We start from the raw sequence: 23,862 nt of genomic DNA, 5'->3' as shown, positions 1-23,862 counted from the left end.
GCAGCCAATAAGGAACATGCGTGTGGTAGCTAGAGAGGTGGAATAGAGTGAGAGCATGACCTTGACTCGCCAACTTGTCGTGAACGGACAATACCTATCGCTATCTTCAACGGAATGTATCATGAGTCCAATTGACGACAGCGTCGCAATTCTAACTGATTGCTGCTCGTCGTTCGAAACTTGTTCGAGGGAAAGAGTGTGCGTCTGATTGGTCGTGCCCCACCTTGGCTCACACGGTTTGTGTGTGCCATAATCGGCGGGGTGTGCGAAGGTTCCCTCCTTTCCCCTGCGCCGGCTAATAACATTGTGCGACATTGCCCTACTACATACTAATTTTCTCGAGCTCAGCGGAACTTCGAATCCGTAAACACGGAAAAAGAATACGTATTACGCGAAAATTCGAGATAGATGTATTACAAAGGGATGCCGCGAGGAAAACAAATCAACATTCAGTAAGGAATATTACATTTGGACTATTTTTCGTTTTACCTTGGAAAAGATAGTACCGTTGGATTGTAGAGGTTCTTCTGATTAAAATGAATCTAAACACGACATGGATCGGTTTAATTACTTTACTTTAATTAGTTATTGATGATGGACTGGATCAATTTAAATTAATTAAAATACCAAAACTTGTCCGATTTACATCGTGTTTGGTCTTGTTTTAATTAGACAAATATGACAAATTTGTTCATAAAAGTTTCATAGCAAAAAAATTAGAAATAAACACGTTTCATCGTTGTGTAACGACCCAGAGTGAGTACGTCACTGCACCGACTTGTAGGGAGAGCGGTTCCCTTAGAAGGCGACTCGTAATCAGTGTTTTAGGGATTTTAGGTTCGTGTGGTTTGCGGTTAAGGAGTGAAATCCAAACACCAATGTGCCAGAAACTAATGGAAAATTGTTTATTCAAAATAGAAAGGTAAGTGAATATTGAAATATAATACAAAATCGCTAGTATCACAATAAGTGCGGCTAGAATTAGGAATACAATAAGAAATTATAATACGTTCGCCCTAGATTGGGAATATAATAAGAAATATGTAATTAGTGATAGAAAATAGTAATTAATAATTAGTAATGAGTTATGATAATTAATGATTATCGATAGCGCTAACGCGAATGCGGCGTGGTCTTCTTATACAGTCAACACTCTGTTTGTTTTCAACAATAATTATGGAAACTAAACTCCAGAGGTTTGTGCTAGACTATTGGAATCAAGTTAACCCTTCCTATAGGTCGCAATCGGTTTCTGGTTATACCAGAGCCGTGTTAGACGCAGGCCGTTCAAGGAGCTCCGCTCCTCGCTAGCTCTTTACACTTGAGTGTTGGCTTAGCGTAACACCTGTGTAACACGTTGCGAACCGTGAATAGGAGGTCCACTGATCTGTACTACTGCACGCCACCAGTGGAATAGTAGGAATTAGCTATAACTCGCGCTCTGTCGCTGCCTAAACAGTTCAGCGCAAGTTCTTCTCTACTGTTCAGAGTATTGCCTGCTCAGACCGAGGTCTAAGAAGATCTGCGATGAAACTGTGGCGGAACGCCTCATTTATACTCAGATCTTGCTGAGTCGGCAACTTTTTTTTTCGCATAGAGTTCTTGGGGTAGCTGGGTTTTCCCCATCACGTGGTGGTCCAGCATCCCCACTCTAGAATTCCACCCCACTATGTGTTCACTGGGGTTGCGCTGGCGCGTGCGCGGTCAGACGTCGATAATTTATCGGTAAACTGTTTTACCCTCTGACTTATCGACTAAACTTTTATCGATGAATTTAACAGATTCGGTTATCGACGAAAAATGAAAATATTTATTACAAAAATTTTATACACTAATTAACAATAGAAATAAAATAAAACACTTTGTATGAAATATAAAAATTAATTACAATAAAGAAAATGAAAATAAAAAGATATTGCGTTTGATTATCGGGTCGTTACAGTTGCATTAATACGGGTTTACGGATATAGACTGGATTGTTTTCGCTTCGTCCTCTTTTCACTCGCTGTCCTTATTTATTATTTACGTTCGAGGCAATCGAGAAATTTCAAACAATGTAAGAACTACACGATATTCGTGAATCCATACGACGCAAATATGTGCGATCCTGGAATGTGCCCCACCAATTCTGTTACTCTCTTCCTTTAGAAGTCACAGATATTTGTTCAGTAATAATCGAAACGTTGTACAGTGAATATCGGTAAGTACCAAATTACAGGTACAAATAATTATATTTTATAAAAAATATATTACTTTAGTCTAATTGGTTGGTGGTTTGGTTGGGTATAATTCTGAAAAATCATTTGCCCTGGATTTTCTTTTTTTAAAAACAGTATTCTTGCGTGTTTTCTATACGTTGATTGGGAATATCATGGTGAATAAAAATTGCCGACTATTTGGCTATTGTAAGGCGGCTGGCAGCACTTTGGCGAAATAATAACAAATTCTTTATCAAACAATATTATTATTTGTAAATTCTTGTGGGAGCGACGTGTGATGAAATTAAACGTAGATCCATTTATTCGATTACTTCCGGATATTAGGATTTGCTATTTTGTGGCAGTGCTGCTTCCGTTTGTGAGATGCAGTTGTATTCATTTCGATAAACGTAAAAAATTATAATTTTTATTTTACCATGAAAATCAAGTAGTAGCCAAATTTTAGTATATTTGTTGAATATCGTATATTCAAAGCCTCGATGTAACCGTTATCAGCTCGTCAACACAGTTCGACGTCCTTGTCCTTACGCGATCCGTCTCACGTCCCGCAGGTCTTTTTTCCATAATTCGATCTGAGTCAGGTCGTCATCGAAACATTCATTGTTCAGAAAAATCTTTCATCGAACTATCCCAAGTCCCGCGGGCTAGTTTATCCTTCTTTTTCAATCGGATCGGTTCAACAAAATAATAAATAAATTAGACCAAGACGAAACATAATGATGATATTCATAATCAGCGTATAAACCACGTAAGATTACTGAGTTTCAAAATAATAATAAAATAAAAACAAATAGGGGTGATTGCTTTTCAAATTTTTATCCACAAATGCGGAATGTTTATTTTAATTTATTAATTAACTTTTTTTCACAGAAAAGGGAATCAACCTCTACTGATCGTAAGTATAACTCAAAACTTAATGGAAGATTAGCGAATATACTGCATGAATTTAAAATATGCATGTACACATATATTTCTTCTTTGTATTATTCTTTCAGAATGAAGCGCTGACAAACGCTTAGTTGCAAACTGCAGCAGCAGCTGCAGCTGGTGCAGGAGCAGCAGACGGCGCTGCACCAACAGTTTATCCTGCACCAGCAGCAGCAGCAGCAACAACAGCCCTCAGCCGTAGCCGCAACAACAGCAGCAACAGCATACGCAACCGCATGACCTGGATAAACCTAAGCGCAGTATGTATCACAGATTTTATTATCGCATATATAATTTTCATTTGCGTCGTAAGTAATAAAAGAAATTAATTCTCAAATGGATGATTTATGTTAATACGTCGAATTTTACTTTACAGAAAGAGGAACAGCGGTGGGTACGCGTCGCCGCTACCCTCCCAAATGGCCACGTGGCGGGAGGGGCGGCGGCACAAATAAATATATCATATGTTTTCAATAAATAAAAATATTCCTTAAATTCTGAATTTGATTAATATATTTCTTTTTGGTTGGCGGTTATTAGGTATCTAATAAAAATACAAAACATCCTTACGGTATCCTTCAAATACTCGTTCAACTGCTCGTTCCACTAAAAATTGTGAGATAAAATAATTTTTAACAAAAAAAAAAAAAAAATCGACTTCGAAATGCCCTAAAAAGTATAAAATAATTCTATTTCATTTATATCTTGTATTCCATAGCTATTAATACAATCTACTTAATCGTTAAATAGGATACTAAATACATTTGAACCTTTTCGGAGGCGGCGCAAAATTAAAAATACCCGAATATACGATCCTGCCAATAACGATTTGATTGCGGTATGGCAACTTGGTAATTAATAAGTCGTAAGTAAACATATTCGAAACGTTATAGATACGGCAGAAAACATTTGTAATTGTAGCGATTGTATCAGAAGTTGGTAGCACTTCTGATGTACATGTATAACTGCATTCACGAGAGACCATACTTAACTTGCGCAGCTCGCTAGGTCTAGGGAGATTTTTAATAACGTGAGATTCCCCTCTAACAGCTTGCTTCTTAATTTGGGATCATATAAATGGGTGGACAGAAATATATTACGTACGATAATTGATAAGGGATGATGATATGGTAAAGATACCGATGTAAATGAAATTCCTATTATTTTTCAAAGAAAAAATTATATGTTTAATTTTGCGCCGCCTCCGAAAAGGTTGAAATATATTTAGTATCCTAGTGGAAGAAATTGAAGCGTATAAAGAAAAGTTTGAAGAATTGAATCTGATTTAGAAGATTACGCATTGATAGAAACAGCAGAACCACCGCAGTTAGAAGAAAACCAGTTTCTAACGGGATAGATTTCGTCGATTTTCAACATGTTTTCAAGCAAATATACAGCTTGGAAAACATTCAAGTATCGGCTGCGGCGTCGAACACTTCCAAATAATTGGATGTCAACAAAACGGACTGGAAAAAAAGTACAAAGTAAAATGCCAAATGTGTAATCACGTTGAGTGCGTATCGTGCGTTCAGAACAGTGATAATACAATGATATCAACCGCAGCGCTGTTTCCGGTACAATGATGACAGGCGGCGGATACAATCAACTAGAGGAAATACTTTCTGGCATGAACGTGTCGTGCATGAGCAAGAGAATTTACGAAAAATGCCAAGATGAAATAATCGATGCGTTCGAATTGGCTGCGCAACGGGAAATAGAAGACGCAGGGAAATTAGAAAAAGAGCTAGCCATAGCAAGAGGCGATATACTACAGGTTGTAATACCATGGATTCCAGTTGTCGTAGATGGCAGCTGGATGAAGAGATCATACCGTGGAGGTGATTACAACTCTCTTTCTGGTGTAGGAGCCATCGTGGGATACCACACTAAAAAGGTGCTCTACATCAATGTCAAGAATAAATTCTGTATAATTTGCCAAACCGCAGCCAAGAAGAAGGTACAGGCACGGCAGCATCGTTGCTTCAAAAATTGGGGTCGTAACCAGAATTCAACTGGTATGGAAAGTGCTGCTATTGTAGACGGATTTAAATCCAGCATAGAAGTGCACGGTCTGATATATTCAATATTAGTTGCCGATGGAGATAGCAGTGTGTATAAAAAGATATTGGACAATGATCCATACAAAGAGTATATGGTGCATGTACGCAAAATTGAATGCACCAATCACCTGCTACGCAACTTTAGTAGAAAAATAAATGAGATCGCCACAAAAGGTCGCTGCAAGGAACTACGAGCTATTGTAAAAGAGAATGCCTTTCGCCTGCGCACTGGTGTGAAGAAAGCTGCAGAATACCGATTCAAAGAAAAAGTAACACTCGCTGATCAAATAACAAATTTAAAAACAGACATGAAAAATGTAGCGAGTCATGTTTTCGGTGAACATCAGGAGTGTCAAAGATTAGCATACTTCTGCAAGAAATACTCTGACCCGAACAGAGTGAACTATGTCCCACAATTGAAAGAATGCGGTATTTATCAAAGCATTGAAGAAGCGATGCAACCGCTCTTTCCACAAGCTGAAAGCTTGTTATATGGTTTAAATAATAATGCAGTGGAAAGCTTCAATAACGTAATTGCGAAATTCATCGGAGGTAAAAGAATAAACTTTGGACGCGAGGGCTCGTATCAGGGTAGAGTCTCTGCTGCTGTCCTTCATTTCAATTCAAGAGAGTCGTTCAGCCGATTGAGTACTGCTATGAACAAGGAACCGACAACCATCGCACAAAATATGGAACAACGACGTAAGCATGCATCGGAAATGGCAGCGAAATATAAGCAAAAAGCCAAAGCATGTTCTTCTCGATATGAAAAGCAATCGTGCGACAAAGATTACGGTCCCACGGCAGAAAAACCAGATATGGAAGAAGCAGTATTCTCTTCTGAGTGTGAGAGACACATGCTTACACTCCTTCAGTGGCAAACGATACGAGGTAACATTGAAGCAGAAACTCACGATCAGGCAAAGAGCGAAAAATGGATAGCTTACCGTAAAAAATTATTAACTGCATCACATTTCGGCAAGGTATGCCGATTGAGAAAGAATACACCAAGAGGAAATACGATAAAGAGTATAATGTATCCGCAAATTCAATATTTGCGTTCCCTTGAATACGGAAGAGAGAACGAGGCAAATGCCTTGAGACAACTGGAAACGGAACTGGGAATCCATATTCTACCGTGTGGTTTATTCATCGATGCCGTTGTGCGTTATTTAGGTGCAACTCCTGACGGCCTCGTGGACGATGATACTATCGTCGAAGTGAAATGCCCTGAATCGGCGAAGGATTTATCGCCTGCTGAAGCAATACAGCAGTTACCTACGATACGGCGTATCTTTCGAGGTGATTATTATCATCTATTATTATCAAATCCAAGGACAATTGCACATAGCGAATAGGCAAACTGCTTTATTCTGTTTATGGACAAAAAAAGGAATCAAAATTACAAAAGTACAAAGAGACGACAGATTCTGGGCAACAGAAATGGAGCAGAAACTGAAAAGGTTTTATGAAGACTCCATGTTGCCAGAAATTATAGATAGTAGATTTAATCGGCAGCAACCGATTAGAGAGCCTGCATACATAAAACAGAGCAACAATACATGTAACAGTACACAAGAAAGTACATGTGACGATGTACATAAAAATCAGAATTGCACCGACGAGTGCACACAGTTCATATGATGAAATGTATATTAAACGATTCCAATCTAAGGTCGCAATGCACCTGCGGGTGCACACAGCTCATATGATGAGCTGTTCTATAGTCTATTGTGACTGCACCGTCGAGTACCCACAGCTCATATGATGAGCTGTTCTACAGTCTATTGAGACTTCACTCGGCGGTGCACACACCACACATGATGAGGTGTATAATAAACGATTGCAATCTAAGGTCGCAATGCACCTGCGGGTGCACACAGCTCATATGATGAGCTGTTCTATAGTCTATTGCGACTGCACCGTCGAGTACCCACAGCTCATATGATGAGCTGTTCTACAGTCTATTGAGACTACACTCGGCGGTGCACACACCACACACGATGAGGTGTATAATAATATCTTTGATGGGGGTGGTGGTGGATCTCTTCACACTCTCCTATTAATTTTTACTTTCAGCTACTTGTTTATGTTATCGGAAGGGAAACCAATTTATAATCTGGGAGGAAACGGGAACACACGTGTATAAAAAGGTAAGTACAAATCTTCTATCTTTATTACCTGTACGTGAATTCATTTATAATCATTATCATGTTGTATTTATTTATTTATTTAGGAGGTCCGCAATATGTATTCATTTATTTAGTAGTAAAGGATTACAATCGAAGATCGCAATTGCACCTGCGAGTGTACACAGCCCATATGAAGAGCTGTCCAATAACGTTCAAAGGCGTAAGTATACAAATGCACAGAAGTACAGATGTGGAGAGAGAAGAGGTTAGATCGCCTTTGACGGGGGTGGTGGTGGGTCTCTTCACACTCTCCTATTAATTTTTACTTTCAGCTAATTTTTTTTATTTTGCAAGGGAAGAGAACAATTATTTCATATCAAATAGAAATGATATGTATGACAGCGTAAGTATGACACTTATAGAGTATATGGTGCATGTACGAATAATTGAATGCACCAATCACCTGCTACGCAACTTTAGTAGAAAAATAAATGAGATCGCCACAAAAGGTGAATTCATTTATAATCATTATCATGTTCTATTTATTTATTTATTTAGGAGGTCCGCAATATGTATTTATTTATTTAGCAGTAAAGGATTACAATCGAAAATCGCAATTGCACCTGCGAGTGCACACAGCGCATATGAAGAGCTATCCAATAATGTTCAAAGGCGTAAGTATACAAATGCACAAAAGTACAGATGTGGAGAGTGAAGAGGACCGTCTTTGACGGAGGTGGTGGTGGGTCTCTTCACACTCTCCTATTAATTTTTACTTTCCTAATAGTGGATTCATCAGGAAGTGTAAGTAACAGTTTTTACATTCAAATAGTATAAAATCAAAAGGAAATTGTTATTAACTTATTTATTTTTACAGATCAAGGGTGTACAGCATGATAGTACAAGCGATACGGAATCGTGTCAACCAAATTGTATACATAATGTTTGTTCAATAATTGCTTTCAATTATCTTATAAGTGTATAGAATTCATGTTCTACTGTATTATTTTATTAATAAAAAAGGCTTGTTCTTTAATGGGTAGTATTTTAATCCCTTTTTGTTTAAATATTCATTCGCTATTTATTTACTAATCTAACCATAACCTAACCGCTTAGTATTTTTATATAAAAAAAGATGTAACCTAAGAAACTTTATTTTTCTGGGATTTCCCATCATTTATTTTTCATTCTCAATTATAGTTCCTCACTCCAACGTAACATATTGTAGCAAAGTGATTGTGTCAAATAAATAAATATTACCGACATTTGCGGTAGTTGTTTCTACGTTTTCCAATTTTTTGGTGGCCCCGAAAGGGGCTGATTTGTCACAGGTGAGTTATATCAAATATGGCTCCAAGTGCCCCCCTTCCGCTGCAATACACTGTTCGGGTGGCCCCTGTCACGTTATTTAACATTTAATATTTAATATTCCGCACTACTTCATAACGCTTTGACGACGTTAATGGTGTTCCTTGCCAATGTCATACCCTGATAACAATTAGTCATCGTCAACCCTCGAACCTCATACCCCCCGATAACCGCTAGTCATCGCCAACGCATCTTGGACCCGTCCTATTGCTCACCGCCAACCCTTGGACCCGTCTTGACACTCACCGCTAACTCTTGGACTCGCCTTGTTGCGCATCACCAACCCTTGGACCCGATAAGACCCCTCCACCAAACCAAAATGTATAAAAGGCCCTGTGGCCTCACGAATAAAGGCTTAATGTACCGAAAAGTAGTACTGTACCGAACCTCTGCCCGAATTTCCTCCTGTCTACGGAATTAGGGACCTCGTGAGTGGAGTGTTTGTGCGTATACACTTATTTCGTGTTCCGGTCCCCGTGACAATTTGGCGATCCTGCCAGGATACCACTCATCCACTGGAAGAAAACTTCGAAGGACTACGACTACGGTATAGACACCACGAAGGGACTACGTGAGCCATCTCTCCAGGAACAGTGATATCTACGGACCGATCTACAGGAAAAGCAGGTAAAAGAAAACTGGCCTTCACACGTTATAGGAACGTACCGTCAATCATAGACTCAGACAGCTCTTGCTCCGACGATACTGAAGCCGAATTAACAACCATGTCTGACTCTACATTAAAACTCATTTTGGATAAACTCTCCAAAATGGACGAGAATTTCGCCCACGTTAACGCGCGGCTCGACCGAGCAGACAAGGACAACCTAAGCCGAGGCGAAGAAATACGCAGCTTAGCCGCACAAATAAATCTAATAGCGGTAACGGAAGATGACGCTACATCAATCACCAGTCAACCCGGTTATCAAGCTGCTAAACAACGTACACCCGCCGCTAAACACGACTGCCCCGAGGATGACGACCAAGGATCATCAGCTCCACCCGAAGAAAGAATATCGAGCCTCACCAGGAACCAACAAGCGACCGCACACTGAAAGCCGCCGACGCCATAAGAACAGTCGAAACCTTGCGAGGAAGAGACGACGTAGGTGTCGAAGATTTCATACTTTCGGTAAGAAAAGCCAGAGCCAGGTGTTTAGAACCTGAACTACTATTAGATTTGATTCTGATTGAAAAAATAATTGAACACGCCAAACGAAATATACGATACATAAGAATCGACTCGTACGAAAAACTTTACGAGTGCCTCCGACAACACGTCTCTACACCCACCACCGTTGGAAACAGCCGAACGAAGTTACAAAGCATTAGACAAGGCTCAACAGAGAGCGTTCAATCCTACAATATGCGTTTCCGACAACAGCTCAATGAACTTCTCTACGCCACCCAGAACGAGAATAAAACGCCGATGGAAAGGAAAATCGCCATCAGCATAGAAGAAAGAGAAGCCGTGAGAACGTACATATTAAACCTACGTAGAGAAATCGGACAAATAGTGACAGCTTGCGATCCAACAACGTTATTACGTGCACAACAATTAGCAGCCGACAAGGAACAATGGCTGAGAGACGCGAACGGTGCCACCAAACGACCTCTGGCCAACAACAACCCACCACCGCGTCGGCCAGCAATCCCAGTGACTCAGCAGCAAACATCAAGCTTTAGACGACCAGATATGCAAACCCCACCACATCTACGCACCGAACTCAAGTGTACCAAGTGTAACAGGTTGGGACACACCGCCGACAGGTGCTACGCACGAAAGTTTCCCTTGGGTCAGCAGGCAAGATACCGCCCAGACGTGTCAACAAGGTAGAGGAAGAACAAAGTCCGTTGGACGAGACGAAGGAAGACTGCCCCGAATCAACTGTACCAGCGGAGGATTACAGCACATCCGAGCAAGATTACGAGGAATGGGAAACTACGGACGCTTACTCGTGGATACAGGAGCAGGAATAAATATCATCAAACGATCCTGCGTAATACCAGCTAAAATCAAAATGGAAACGGCCAAGAACTTCTTTATGGGACGCGACAAACATACGACTGACGAGACAGTAGAACTCATATCCTTCAACAAACCCCACACTTTCCATGTGGTTCCTGACAACTTTCCTCTCTTGGAAGACGGTATTATTGGCTTACCATTTCTACGTAAATATGAATACGAAATTAACAACCAAATTTTAGTCTTAGATAACTTCGCCATCTCTCTACACGAAGAACCCGGAAAGGCAGTAGCACCAGACACATACACTATACGGACAGGGTACATAAACGATCAAGCGACGCGAATATGCTACATCAATACCGGTAAGAAAGAAATTTCAACTAAAGATCAGATAGAATGTGAATCCGACCCTTCTGAAATCCAAAACCTCTTGTCAAAACTCCGCACCCAACATATCGATCCCGAACATAAAGACTCCATTGAGAAAATATTGGCCAGCTATCATGATATATTCTCGCTCGATCCCGACACACTGCCATGTACCAAACTGACAGAACACACAATCACTCTCAAAACTGACAAACCAATTAACGTAAAATCCTACCGACCTCCAGAATGCCACAAAAGCGAAATCCATAGACAAATTGAGGAAATGCTAAAGAAAAAGGTAATAGAAGATTCAGACTCACCTTTTAACGCACCAGTATGGGTAGTACCTAAGAAATTAGACGCATCAGGCAAACGTAAATGGAGAATAGTAATTGACTTTAGAAAATTAAATGAACAGACTGACCTAGACGCATACCCTTTACCCAACACTGACGAAATTATGGAACATTTAGGCAATGCAAAATTCTTCTCCGCACTAGACCTTTCCTCAGGCTTCCATCAAATACCCATGAACTCTACATCAAAGAAATACACAGCTTTCTCCACCCCCGATGGACACTTTCACTTTAACAGAATGCCTTTCGGATTAAAGAACGCACCGAGCACATTTCAACGTATGATGGACACCGCATTACGCGGCTTAATTGGGAAACATTGCTTTGTATATTTGGACGATATTATAATTTTCGGTTCAACCATTCAAGAACATAATAGAAACCTAGCGATCGTATTCCAAAGACTTAGAGAAGTAGAATTAAAGTTACAGCCAGATAAGTGTGAATTTCTCAAACCAGAACTTGAATATTTAGGACACCTAGTAACCGCCGAAGGAATCAAACCGAATCCACAGAAGATAGAAGCAATTAAAAATTTCAAGAAGCCTAAGACAGTAACAGATATCAAATCATTCCTAGGACTAGCCGGATACTACCGGAAATTTATTCGTAATTTCTCTAAAATTGCCAAACCCCTAATCGAACTAACAAAGAAAGAAACTCCCTTTCATTGGACCAATGAACAACAAACCGCTTTTGACAATCTCAAAGACAAACTATGTAACGCACCTGTACTCCAATACCCCGACTTTACGAGACAATTTACTTTGACAACCGACGCATCGAACGAAGGACTAGGAGCTATCCTTTCCCAAGACGGACACCCCTGTTGCTACATATCCCGAACTCTCAACACGGCTGAAAAAAATTATAGCACAACCGAAAAGGAGCTATTGGCTATCGTTTGGGCTATCAAACGACTAAGGCAATATCTCCTTGGACGGAAATTTATCATCCAAACCGACCATCAAGCACTCACATGGTTGAAAGACGTTAAAGACCCGTCTTCACGCCTTATGCGGTGGAGACTCCGACTAGAGGAGTATGATTATGATATCGAGTATAAGAAGGGAAAAGAAAACCAAGCTGCCGACGCATTGTCCCGGCTCTATCCCATCATTGACGAAATAACAGAACAGATAATGGCTGACACGACGAACGATCTAACTCCACCCTCACCCGGTACATCCTCAGACAATGACGAACAACTATACAATGATTATGAAAATTGGAAGCACACCCCTACCCCATCTCCCATAAAACACAGAGCCAATAATCCCAAATGGACACAAATCAATAAGAAGACATTAGGTGAATTCGACGAACGCAAATGGTTACGCGAATTAAGGAAACTAGTGAGGTTAGAAACCTCTAAATCTAACAATCAGAACCTTAAATTCGGCATTAACGACCCAATGATCACTCAACTTGAGACAATCCACATCCAACTTATGCTACGCTTCTTAATTTCGACGATTCCCAACGCCACGCTAACCTTTGCCAACAAACCACCTCGAGAATATACTCAAGACGAAAAGAATCAGATTCTACTCGAAAACCACAACGCCGACACTACCCAACATCTAGGAGAAAATAGAACACTAGCGAGAATTCAGGAAAATCACTATTGGCCCGGATTAGAAAAAGATGTTCATGAATTCATTTCGCAATGCCGAACATGTCAACAAGAAAAATTAACACGCATACGACCCCGCGAAGAAGCCGTTCTTACAGACACGCCATTGGAACCCAACGACAAAATTTCTCTCGACATATTCGGACCCCTACCCAGAACTAAAAATAAAAACCAATACATCCTATCAATACAAGATCAATTGACCAAGTATCTCTTGCTAATACCTCTCAAAGACCAACAAGCCACTACGATTATCCCCGCTTTGCTAAATCACTACATATACATTTTCTCTTCTCCGAAACACATTCTAACTGATCAGGGAACCAATTTTGTATGTAAACTCATGGAGCGTTTCGAACAGGCGTTTAAAATTAAACACATTAAAACTACCTCGTTCCACCCGCAATCTAACGGAGCATTAGAAAGAACGCATGCAACAGTAAAAGACTTGATCCGAACATGTACATCCGACCGACAAAATGAATGGGACGAAAACCTAAATTTAATTTGCATGGGATATAACACCTCAGTACACGAAGCAATAGGCACGACGCCATTTGAACTTACCTTCGGTCATAAAGCCAATATGCCATCTACCATAGCCGCAACTCCTTCCATGACCAAAGAAGAACTTTTTAGAATTTGGAAAAATAGACACGATGAATACCTTAGAAAAGCTCGACAGACATTAGACAGAAACAAAGCACGCTATAAACGCGACCAAGACCGCAAAATAATACGAACACAATCAATATTTAACATTGGCGACAAGGTTCTAGTACATAATGATCACAAATCTAACAAATTAGACAGAGAATGGCTAGGGCCAGTGACGATAACAGAAACTTCCCCACCCACATACATGATAGAATACGACAATGGACGAACACAAAGAATACACGGTAACAGACTAAAAACTTTTGTTCCAGGACGATTATAGCCATACTCATTGGTACTCATATGGCAAACTCTATAAGCTTAACACCGATAGGTTCATCAAGCATCTTCTCAGAGAGAACCGGAACTTGCTTTACGTATCATAATAAAGTTAAAATTGTAATAGTTATTGATCCAAAGGATATTATGATACACGATTCAGAAATTAACGAACTACTTACCAAACTAGGAAAATATTGTGACAATACATGTGAATTTCATACGGATATAGAGACATTAACACGGAAAAGTGAACGACTCAGCAAAGCGATCAAACAATTAACATATTCGATGCACACCAAAAATAGACGCGGATTACTAAACTTTGTTGGATCAATATCTAAAACTTTATTCGGAACCCTAGACGACAGCGATCTCACACTCATAAATCAAAATATAGACAAACTATTCGACAATCAGAACAAACTTACGCACATCATAGCTAACCAAACCAATATGATCCGAAATATTTTAGACAGCACTCAAATGGAAACACTCACCAAACTTAAATTCGAACTAAAGAAAAACGCGTACACTACCAATAAACAAGTACACATAACCAGCGAACTTATAATCATAGAATCCATCATCTCGGAAACTCTAGAACAAATTCATGAATTAAATAATGCCATCATGTTAGGTAAACAGGGTATCATCAACCCGCAATTCATCAAACCAGAACAATTTCTCTTAGAACTATCTAAAGTGATAACCGAAAACTTTTTCATCAGTCACATAGAACCAAAGATAGAAAACTACCAACTTCTACTAGATATCAGCATGTTAACCTTAGCTACCATAAATAACAAAATCATTTACCAAATTAGTGTACCCCTATTAGAAGACGAAGAATGGGAAATCAATAGGATTTATCCAATCCCACATAGACAACAGAGCATTTTTGTAGCCCCAGTCATAGAACATAACATCATATTAGAATCCGCAGAACAATACGTTGCCATAGATTCAGAGTATTTAAAGGACAAATGTAAACTAGTAACATCATTTACTGTATGCGAAAGAACACAACCCAGTCATTCCAAAACAGGTACACGCGACTGTCAGTCTCGAATTTTAGATCAGGGAATTGAATTAGATATATGCCCTACCGCTGTATTTAGAATTCATGACATTATTTTTATACCGTTATACGCTAAGAACCAATTTATTGTCATCCCGAAAGAACCAATCAACGTACAAACACTTTGTAAACAATCTACGACAATAACAATCGACAGACCCGCGATACTCGCGAGTAAAGAAGAATGTATCCTAAGATATAATGATAACATTATGAAAATGGGAGGTCAGGGCAAGACAGTTCAGTACGACTACCGCTTTAAGAACTTTTCGATAAACTACAGTAACGAAGACCTGAAACTTTTAGAAAAACAAATCAGTCTGGTGCCAAAAATGATCCCAAACTTTAACGATTACAAGGTTTCACTAGATCAAATGGATTTGCAGTTAGACCAACAAAAAAACCAAAGACGATTGAAATCTTGGCAGGAAATTGGCCTTAGCACTTTGCAGATATTAGGATACATTGCTCTTACCCTAGGTTTATTATACACTTTAAACAAATGCGGCATCTCTAAACTCATACCAAAGAAACTTTGTATCAAAATCTGTTGCCCCAAAGCTATTACAAAACAAACTTCAAACTTCAACACATCGGACATACGACCAGATCCACCTGTCCCCCAGTCATCGCGGAGCATCGAAATTGAGGACACACGAGAGGAAGAAGAAGTTACACCTATCATCATCAAACCCAAGCTCAAACAGGTGCGCTTTGAGAGACCAAAGCGAATCTAAGAAGAGGGGAATGTCATACCCTGATAACAATTAGTCATCGTCAACCCTCGAACCTCATACCCCCCGATAACCGCTAGTCATCGCCAACGCATCTTGGATCCGTCCTATTGCTCACCGCCAACCCTTGGACCCGTCTTGACACTCACCGCTAACTCTTGGACTCGCCTTGTTGCGCATCACCAACCCTTGGACCCGATAAGACCCCTCCACCAAACCAAAATGTATAAAAGGCCCTGTGGCCTCACGAATAAAGGCTTAATGTACCGAAAAGTAGTACTGTACCGAACCTCTGCCCGAATTTCCTCCTGTCTACGGAATTAGGGACATCGTGAGTGGAGTGTTTGTGCGTATACACTTATTTCGTGTTCCGGTCCCCGTGACACCAACTTCAAATGGGACTGTTACTGTTTGCTGGAGCGACTGCGAGGTCTTTTTCGCTCTTTGTCCTTTTCTATGTTTGCCAATATTGGGACGCACGTGGCCATAAACCGGTTTCGATAACTGAGAGTAATCGAGAACCTAGATAAAGACAAAGAGCGAAAAAAGGGAGGTCCGAGAATTAAAGTGATTGAAAAAAATCATATCGATGAGACAATATTAACTTTTTTGTTTTTTATTTCTTCTAAATGAAACTTTTTCCCATGTAATTGTGAAGTTCTTCTGATTAAAATAAGACCAAACACGATATAATTTGCATGATATTTACTCATTTACTTAAGATATCATGCAAATAAATAAATAAGTAGTTATAATTCAAATTATGTTGTGTTTGGTCTTTTTTTAATCAGGAGAACCTTACAAGTACAGTAGTAAAAGTTTCATTTAAAAAAAAATGAAAAATTTTCATTTTTGGAGTACTATTGTCTCACCGATATTGAAGCTCATATCATGTTACGCACTCGTTCGTTGGCTTTGCAAGTATTTGGAATCAGAGTGATTGAAAAAAGGTATCGTTTTACAGCACATCGCGTACGTAAGAATGCTAGCTTCTTTTCCCAAATATTCTAAATTTGTTAAATTCTAGGAATATCCCTTCCCGCGTTAAAACTGTTCCCACCTCGAAAATGCTAAAGCTCTCAGTCCCATTCCAAGTCAGACAGTTGAAGTGATAAGTAAAATGGCAAGATCTAGTGCAGAGTACTACAACATGTTTGTTGTATTTGCAAAAGCTGATTGCAACGCGGAGGCTGCAGCAAGAATTTATCGGGAACGTTATGGCGGGGAAAACCCCCCCAGCGCCAAAAGCTTCCGAATGCTGGCGAATCGTGCATATTCCACCGGCTCATTAATGCCGCAGCGGCATCATGTGGGTCGTACCACGGAACGCGCCGTTAATGAGACCGATGCAATATTGCACGAGTTCGAAAAAGACCGCACTACCAGCATCAGAGATGTCAGCCAGCGCTTGAGGTAAGCTTCAATATGAAAGAAATCATAATTATAAAATGAAAGTATAACAATTTCTTTTATGAAAACATAATTTTTCTTTTAATTATGTAATTTCTATGATTTATTTTAGTGTCAGCCGGAGCACGGTACACAGGACACTCAGGGAGCACGCGTTACACCCGTATAAGTATGTGCGGGTGCAACATTTGAATCCCCAAGATTACAACCAGCGGGTTCAATATTCCCGGTGGTTGTTGGGGGAAATCGCGCGGAACCCATCGTTCTGCAAGCGCGTGTTGTGGACTGATGAAGCCCTCTTCACCAGGGAGGATGCTTCAATGCCCACAATTCGCACGTGTGGGACGATGAGAATCCTTTTGCGATTAGAACACGAGCAGGACAAGTGCGCTGGTCAATTAACATATCGGCCGGAATTTGCGGTGATGTTATCGTTGGGCCGTACATTCTACCTGATAGATTGGACGGCTCATCGTACAAAGTGTTTTTAGAAGATGTCCTTCCGACTCTCTTGGAGGAAATTCCTTCAGATATTCGGCCGGGCATCTTCTATCAACATGATGGTGCACCTGCACACTTCGCCGCAAATGTTCGCGCTCATTTGTGTCAAGCCTTCCAGGACAGGTGGATTGGCCGCGGAGGTCCTGTTGCGTGGCCCCCAAGATCACCGGATCTGAATCCGCTGGATTTTTTTTTCTGGGGATACTTAAAGGTACGTATGCTGTTACAGCTTTTAATTTACTTTAAAAATATTTTTTGATACGTACGTACACGTATTCACCATTTCGTATTTTTATTTACTATTTCAGAACCACGTGTACAGAGAGACCATCTCCTCCCCCGAGGAAGTAGTGGCGCGCATACACGCCGCTACTGTCTGTGTAACCCCAGCGATGCTGCAACGAGTGCAGCGAAACATAAAAAAAAGGGCAGAACCCTGTGTTGCAGCGGAAGGGGGGCACGTGGAGCCATATTTTTAATACATAGAAGCTCAACTGTGACAAATCGGCCCCTTTCGGGGCCACCAAAAAATTGGAAAACGTAGAAACAACTACCGCAAATGTCGGTAATATTTATTTATTTGACACAATCGGCCCCTTTCGGGGCCAAAAATTATTTGATCGTAGGGAGAAGTACCACTAACGTCGGTATCAATTGAATGAGAATATTTAAAAGTGAAAAAAGAAATTGTCTAAACAGTGATAGTGATCGTGCAGTTGAGTGAGTTCAGTGAACCCGCCTGGAGATCAGCTGTTCGCCGTAACGTGTTCACTCCTGGAGTGGTTAGGGTCGGCACAATGACCCAGTGATAACAAACCGTTTTCATTGCAACTGGGTCATTTACGGACGAATGGGTAAGTTTTATTTACATTAATTTTGAATGTTTTCCAATTTAACACGTTTATTAGTTATTCTATTTCAATCCTTTTTTTATTATGTGGAAACTTTTTTTATTTCCAAATCGTATATTTGTATTTTCATATTTTTTCAAAAATGATTACAAAGTATTTTTTTTTTTTTTAATTCCTATCGTACACTAATAAACGTGTTGAATCAATTCGATTTATTCATTCTACATGAACAACAATTCATCACTTTATTCGTTGTTCGTGAGTAATCAATAATTCGATACAATTATTCTTTTTTTTTTTTTATTCATTATCCGATGCAACTTCTACTCAACGAATCCCATCATACCGACGTAGTGCCGAGGCACTTGATCACGACCGCGCGGGACATACCCAACACTCTCGTGGTTCGGCCCGCGCTAACGGCGCGCTCTGATTGGCCAGTGTTTTTCGTTAATAACTCGAAAACGAAGCCTTAACCAACATTTTGGCAAAGGAAAAAGTTGTTTAGAATGACCTCACCGATCATCCCTCTTCCGTTCCTACCCCAGTTCTGGGACACCCTGTATATTGTATATTAAATGATTCGGTACTTGAACGTGAAAAACAAGACGATCTAAAATGAAGAGATTCTTACAACCCGTAGGCTTAATAGATCGCCCGTTTTGCCTTGTTGAAAATCAATTTTAATGCCGTGCTCGACAAATTAGTACTGAACAGGCTTACCGTGAGAATGTAGAGTATAATATACGATAAAATCGCTTTGGAAATCGCTGTTCGTTCGTTGAAAATCGCTATGATATCTGGAACACCAAGAGATGATAGGAATGTTGTAGCACTTTCACTTGTCGCGCGCGTTTGACCGTTTGTACTGCGACACTAAGACGTTCACAAAGACAACTACAAAATTTGAAAAGAATGGAATAATTGAACACGATGAATTTAATACGAGAATTTACGCGATCAAACGATTTAAAATAGAAAGAGAAAGATAGAGGTTTAATTAGTATGAAAAGATTTAACGTGCGCGTCACTGACAAGTAAACCTACCCAAGTATTACACTCCGATTTTGATGAGCTTTGAATATTTTGTAATCTAGGTCAAAATAAGAAACACGTATATTTTTATACGTGCCCATACGGCCATTAACCCCTTAACCTACAATTACGGGCATAGCCCGTGTACAATGATCGAGCCAAATGTAAATATTACGGGCATAGCCCGTGTACAATGATCGAGCCAAATGTAACAACCTGAGAGAACACAACACCTTTTACATTTCATTTTATTGTTATAATTAATTTTTTTTTATATATTTCGTACAAAATGTTTTATTTAATTTCTATTGTTAATATTTAGTTTAATATGTATAATAATTTTTGTAATAAATAGTTTTCATTTTTGTCGATAACCGAGTCTATTAAATTAGTCGATAAGCGTAGAGTCGGTAAGTCAGACGATAAAGCAGATTATCGATAAATTATCGACGTCTGACCGCGTGTGCGCCGTCGCAGACCCAATGATCGCGCGGTGGGGTGAAGTTCTAGAGTGGGGATACCGCGTAAATTAAGGGGGTAGACCCAGTACGTGACGTCACCGATTCGGGACGTCGGTATTACAGTAGTTTTTTCGTTGGGCCTGGTGAAGCCACTTGCGTGTTTTGTTACGAACTTGAAAGGTTTAATTCTCAGCTAGCGTGCGCGCAACACGATCTAGGAAGGCAACAGCGCCTCAAGTATTTTTACAAACACATTCAAACGCTCATCTCGCCAGAGGCATTGCCACGATACGCCTGAAGAACGAAAGCGAAACATTGGCGCGCGTTTAGAGTGAGATGTACGGTGATCATGCTATCTTTCTTTCAACCCAAATGATAGAATTGTCACGCTCCGATAAATTCTGACTGACCAAACGCGTGGATTTTACATAGCACACCGTAGCACTCCTCGCTGCTGAAAAATATATGCCTGCTCCGAAGGAACGGGCAATCTGAGAATTATTTTTAGAAGAAGTTATTAACTTTTTTAAATAAATGTTTTTTAATTAATAAAAGTATACAGGATACGTCATGGTATGATAATGTATATTTTTCTGTGATTTCATTTTCTTCGTGAATGCAACGATGCACTCAAAAAATGCAAATCCACTTTTTATTTAAATGGATTGCATTTTTTTTTTACTTGTGTCAACTCCTTGAAATATTCTGCATAAAAAAGTACTATGGTACTATTAGAACTAATAAATGGAGGGACCTCGTGTCTATACAGTAAAAGTTGAATATGTGCAACAATTCATATATGTATTCAGCCCAGGTGTCGAATCTCGGATTATATGCGATGGCCAGCCAAACGTGAACGTAGAAAGGGACAGACAGTGGAGGAGAGAGCGAGAGGTCCAATGATCAAAGGAAAGAGCCGAAACATATCGGTGTGACTAATACTAATTCAATTATAAAACTTTTTTATTTTTGACTTTTTTTAAATGAAATTTTTACTAGCGCATTGGTGAAATTTTTCTGATTAAAATGATACCAAACACGATATAGTTTGAATGAGGCGAGGTTTGTTATGGGGCGCTGTGAAAAATCCAGGCGGACGGCAGTCAAATCTTACAATTAGAGAAAAGGGACAATCTCAACATGCAGAATGAGAGAAGGACAGCATGACTGTAGTGCGTCTCACTCAGCGTTCGGGCGATGTTGCCTTTTTCGCTTGCCTTCGCAGCACAGTTCGAGTGACGTAATCAAGCTGACGCTTGATTCTGGCTACGATTCCAGATCGGCAGCCTTTCTACTTAGACGCCACCTTATAACTACTAGCTGAACTAAATTTGTCACGTAACTTGCTCTGTAGTATCCAGATAATGGCGGAACTCGTCTTTGGGAATGCTTTTACGGGAATCGGTTATTCGTCCTTATATGGGAAGGTCTTGAGCTGAATAAGGGCTTATTCGAAAGAGGAAGGTTCAATGCAGGGCGGTCAACTCACCGTTTGAGGCACGAATCTCTTTTAGTGGCCTAAAAATGCTTCGATTCCGCAACTGCATTTTGTCGATTTTTTCTTCTACTTTGGACACTGATATTATTAAATATGGACACAATCTCGTTAAACCATGAGTTGACCGCCCTGCATTGGACCTTCCTCTTTCGAATGAGCCCTCACCCAGCCCTATGTGGTCTCATATAAGGACAAATAACCGATTCCCGTAAACCCATTAATAGGCCCATTTTTGCCGGTAATGTCACCTCGCTGCATTACCCGTGTCTACCCCCTTAAGGAGCAGGGATGTTAGAACATCACGTGATGGGGAATTGCAGCTACCCCAAGGAATTCTATGTGGAAAAAAAAGCGCCAAGTCAGCATAATCTGACTATAAATACAGGCGTTCCACACGGTAGCATAGCAGATCTTCTCTGACCACGGTCAGAAGCAGGCAAAACTCTGAGAAGTAGAGGAAAGCTTGTGCTGAGCTGTTTAGGCAGCAATAGAGCGCGAGTAATAGCTTCATCCCTCTCTTCCATTGGTGGCGTACAATACTACGGATCTGTGGACTTCCTACTCACGGTACGCAACGTGTTAACCAGGTGTTAAACTAAGCCAACATTCAAGTGTAAAGAGCTAGCGAGGAGCTGAACTCGTTGAGACGGCCTAGCTCTGGCTAGCCCAGAAACCGATTGCGACCCGTAGGAAAAGTCCGCTCGCATCCAAAAGTGCTGTACAAACCTTTGGGAATTAGTTTCCAGTACTTAAAGTAATTGGCGAATTAAACAGAGTGTTGACTGTGGTAGAAGACTAAGCCACGTTCGCGTTAGCGCTATTATAGTTATTAATTATTATTATTTACTACTAATTATTAACTTCTATTATTAATCATATATTTCTCACTGTATTCCCAATCTAGGGCGAATTTGTTATAGTTTCTCATTGTATTCCTATTCTAGCCGCACCTATTGTTATTCCAGCGATTTTATTTCTTATTACATTCAGAGCTATCTTATATTCAATTAATATTCACTTACCTTATTGAATAAACAAGTTACAATTAGTTCTACCACATTAGTGTTTGGATTTTACTCCTTAACCGCACACCACACAAACCTATAATCCCTGATACATTGATTACGAGTCGCCTTCTAAGGGAACCACTCTCCCTACAAGACGGCGCAGTGACGTACTCACTCTGGGTCGTTACACAAACGTAAATATTACGGGCACAGCCCGTGTACAATGATCGAGCCAAACGTAAATATTACGGGCATAGCCCGTGTACAATGATCGAGCCAAACGTAAATATTACGGGCATAGCCCGTAGTACGATGATCGGGTCAAATATAAATATTAGCGGCGGCGCCCTTTTAAAATTATAAATATTTGTGGAATATTTGATATGTAATTACAGCTTGATGCAATAATTGTGGTAGATGCAAGTACTACAAAAAGTTTATTTATGCAAAAATCAGTAACACAAAATTAATAATCTGCAATGGTGTGATATAATTCGAAGCATTCTGGTAGATGTAAAGGAACTTTGCACTTCTCACACTCCCACGTTGTTTCTCTACGTTTTGTATTTTTTTGGCAAACTCTACAAGGTTTTGAAGGTTTTAATTTTGATGCTGTTGGATCAATGTGCTTTGGAAAATGAGCCCAATGCTTCGCGTGCAGTCTCTCTGGCGCATCTCCGGAAGATAATTCGCCTCGTTCTCTATAATTCGGTTTTGGCATATTATTCAGTAGAGATTCGGCTATGTTGATCCTATAGTCGACGTAACATTGTTTCTTCCCGTTATTTATTTTTTTCCATAAAATGTAAGAGTTAAAAAGACCAATATCGAACGGATAAAAAAAAATTTTTTTATATCCTTTCATGTATTTCCTCATTACTGGAAAACATGCTAATATTTGGTCTTGGGGATCAATTCCATTCATTCCCTTGTTGTATTCTGTAATACAATTTGGTTTTGGAGTGTGATTGGATCCTTGTGTAATCATTTCGACTGTTTCATGTTTTGTCGACATAATATAAACATCTCGCTTGTCTTTCCATTTTATAGCGAGTATTCGGTTGCAGCTTCTCATTGCGTATTCCCCCCTTCTTAATTTTACATAGCAGAAATCTTTTGTCATATACTTCCTATTCCCACGTACTGTGCCAATTACATTTGTTTTATATTTATATGATAATGTCATAAATAATTTTGGGGAGGAATACCAGTTGTCTATGTATAAAGTGTGAGCCCTGTGCAACACTGACTCAGAAAGGTCTTTGACAACACTTTCCGAAGCACTATCATCACAGTTTCTTTTATCGTG

The 23,862-nt window shown here is 39.8% G+C and overlaps 1 protein-coding gene across 1 annotated transcript; it reads right to left on the bottom strand.

Annotated features, from left to right (window-relative positions):
* Positions 1-23,019: 23,019 nt before the first annotated feature.
* LOC114882151 (piggyBac transposable element-derived protein 4-like) lies at positions 23,020-23,478 on the bottom strand. The gene has a single exon (XM_029199034.2). The coding sequence runs from the start codon at positions 23,476-23,478 to the stop codon at positions 23,020-23,022; it is 459 nt and encodes a 152-aa protein (XP_029054867.2).
* Positions 23,479-23,862: the final 384 nt, after the last annotated feature.

The sequence above is a fragment of the Osmia bicornis genome, chromosome 7, assembly GCF_907164935.1.
Source record: "Osmia bicornis bicornis chromosome 7, iOsmBic2.1, whole genome shotgun sequence".
NCBI classification, from domain to species: Eukaryota; Metazoa; Arthropoda; class Insecta; order Hymenoptera; family Megachilidae; genus Osmia; species Osmia bicornis.
Note: the sequence above shows the minus strand (reverse complement) of the source record. Positions and strands in the feature narration are given on the sequence as shown.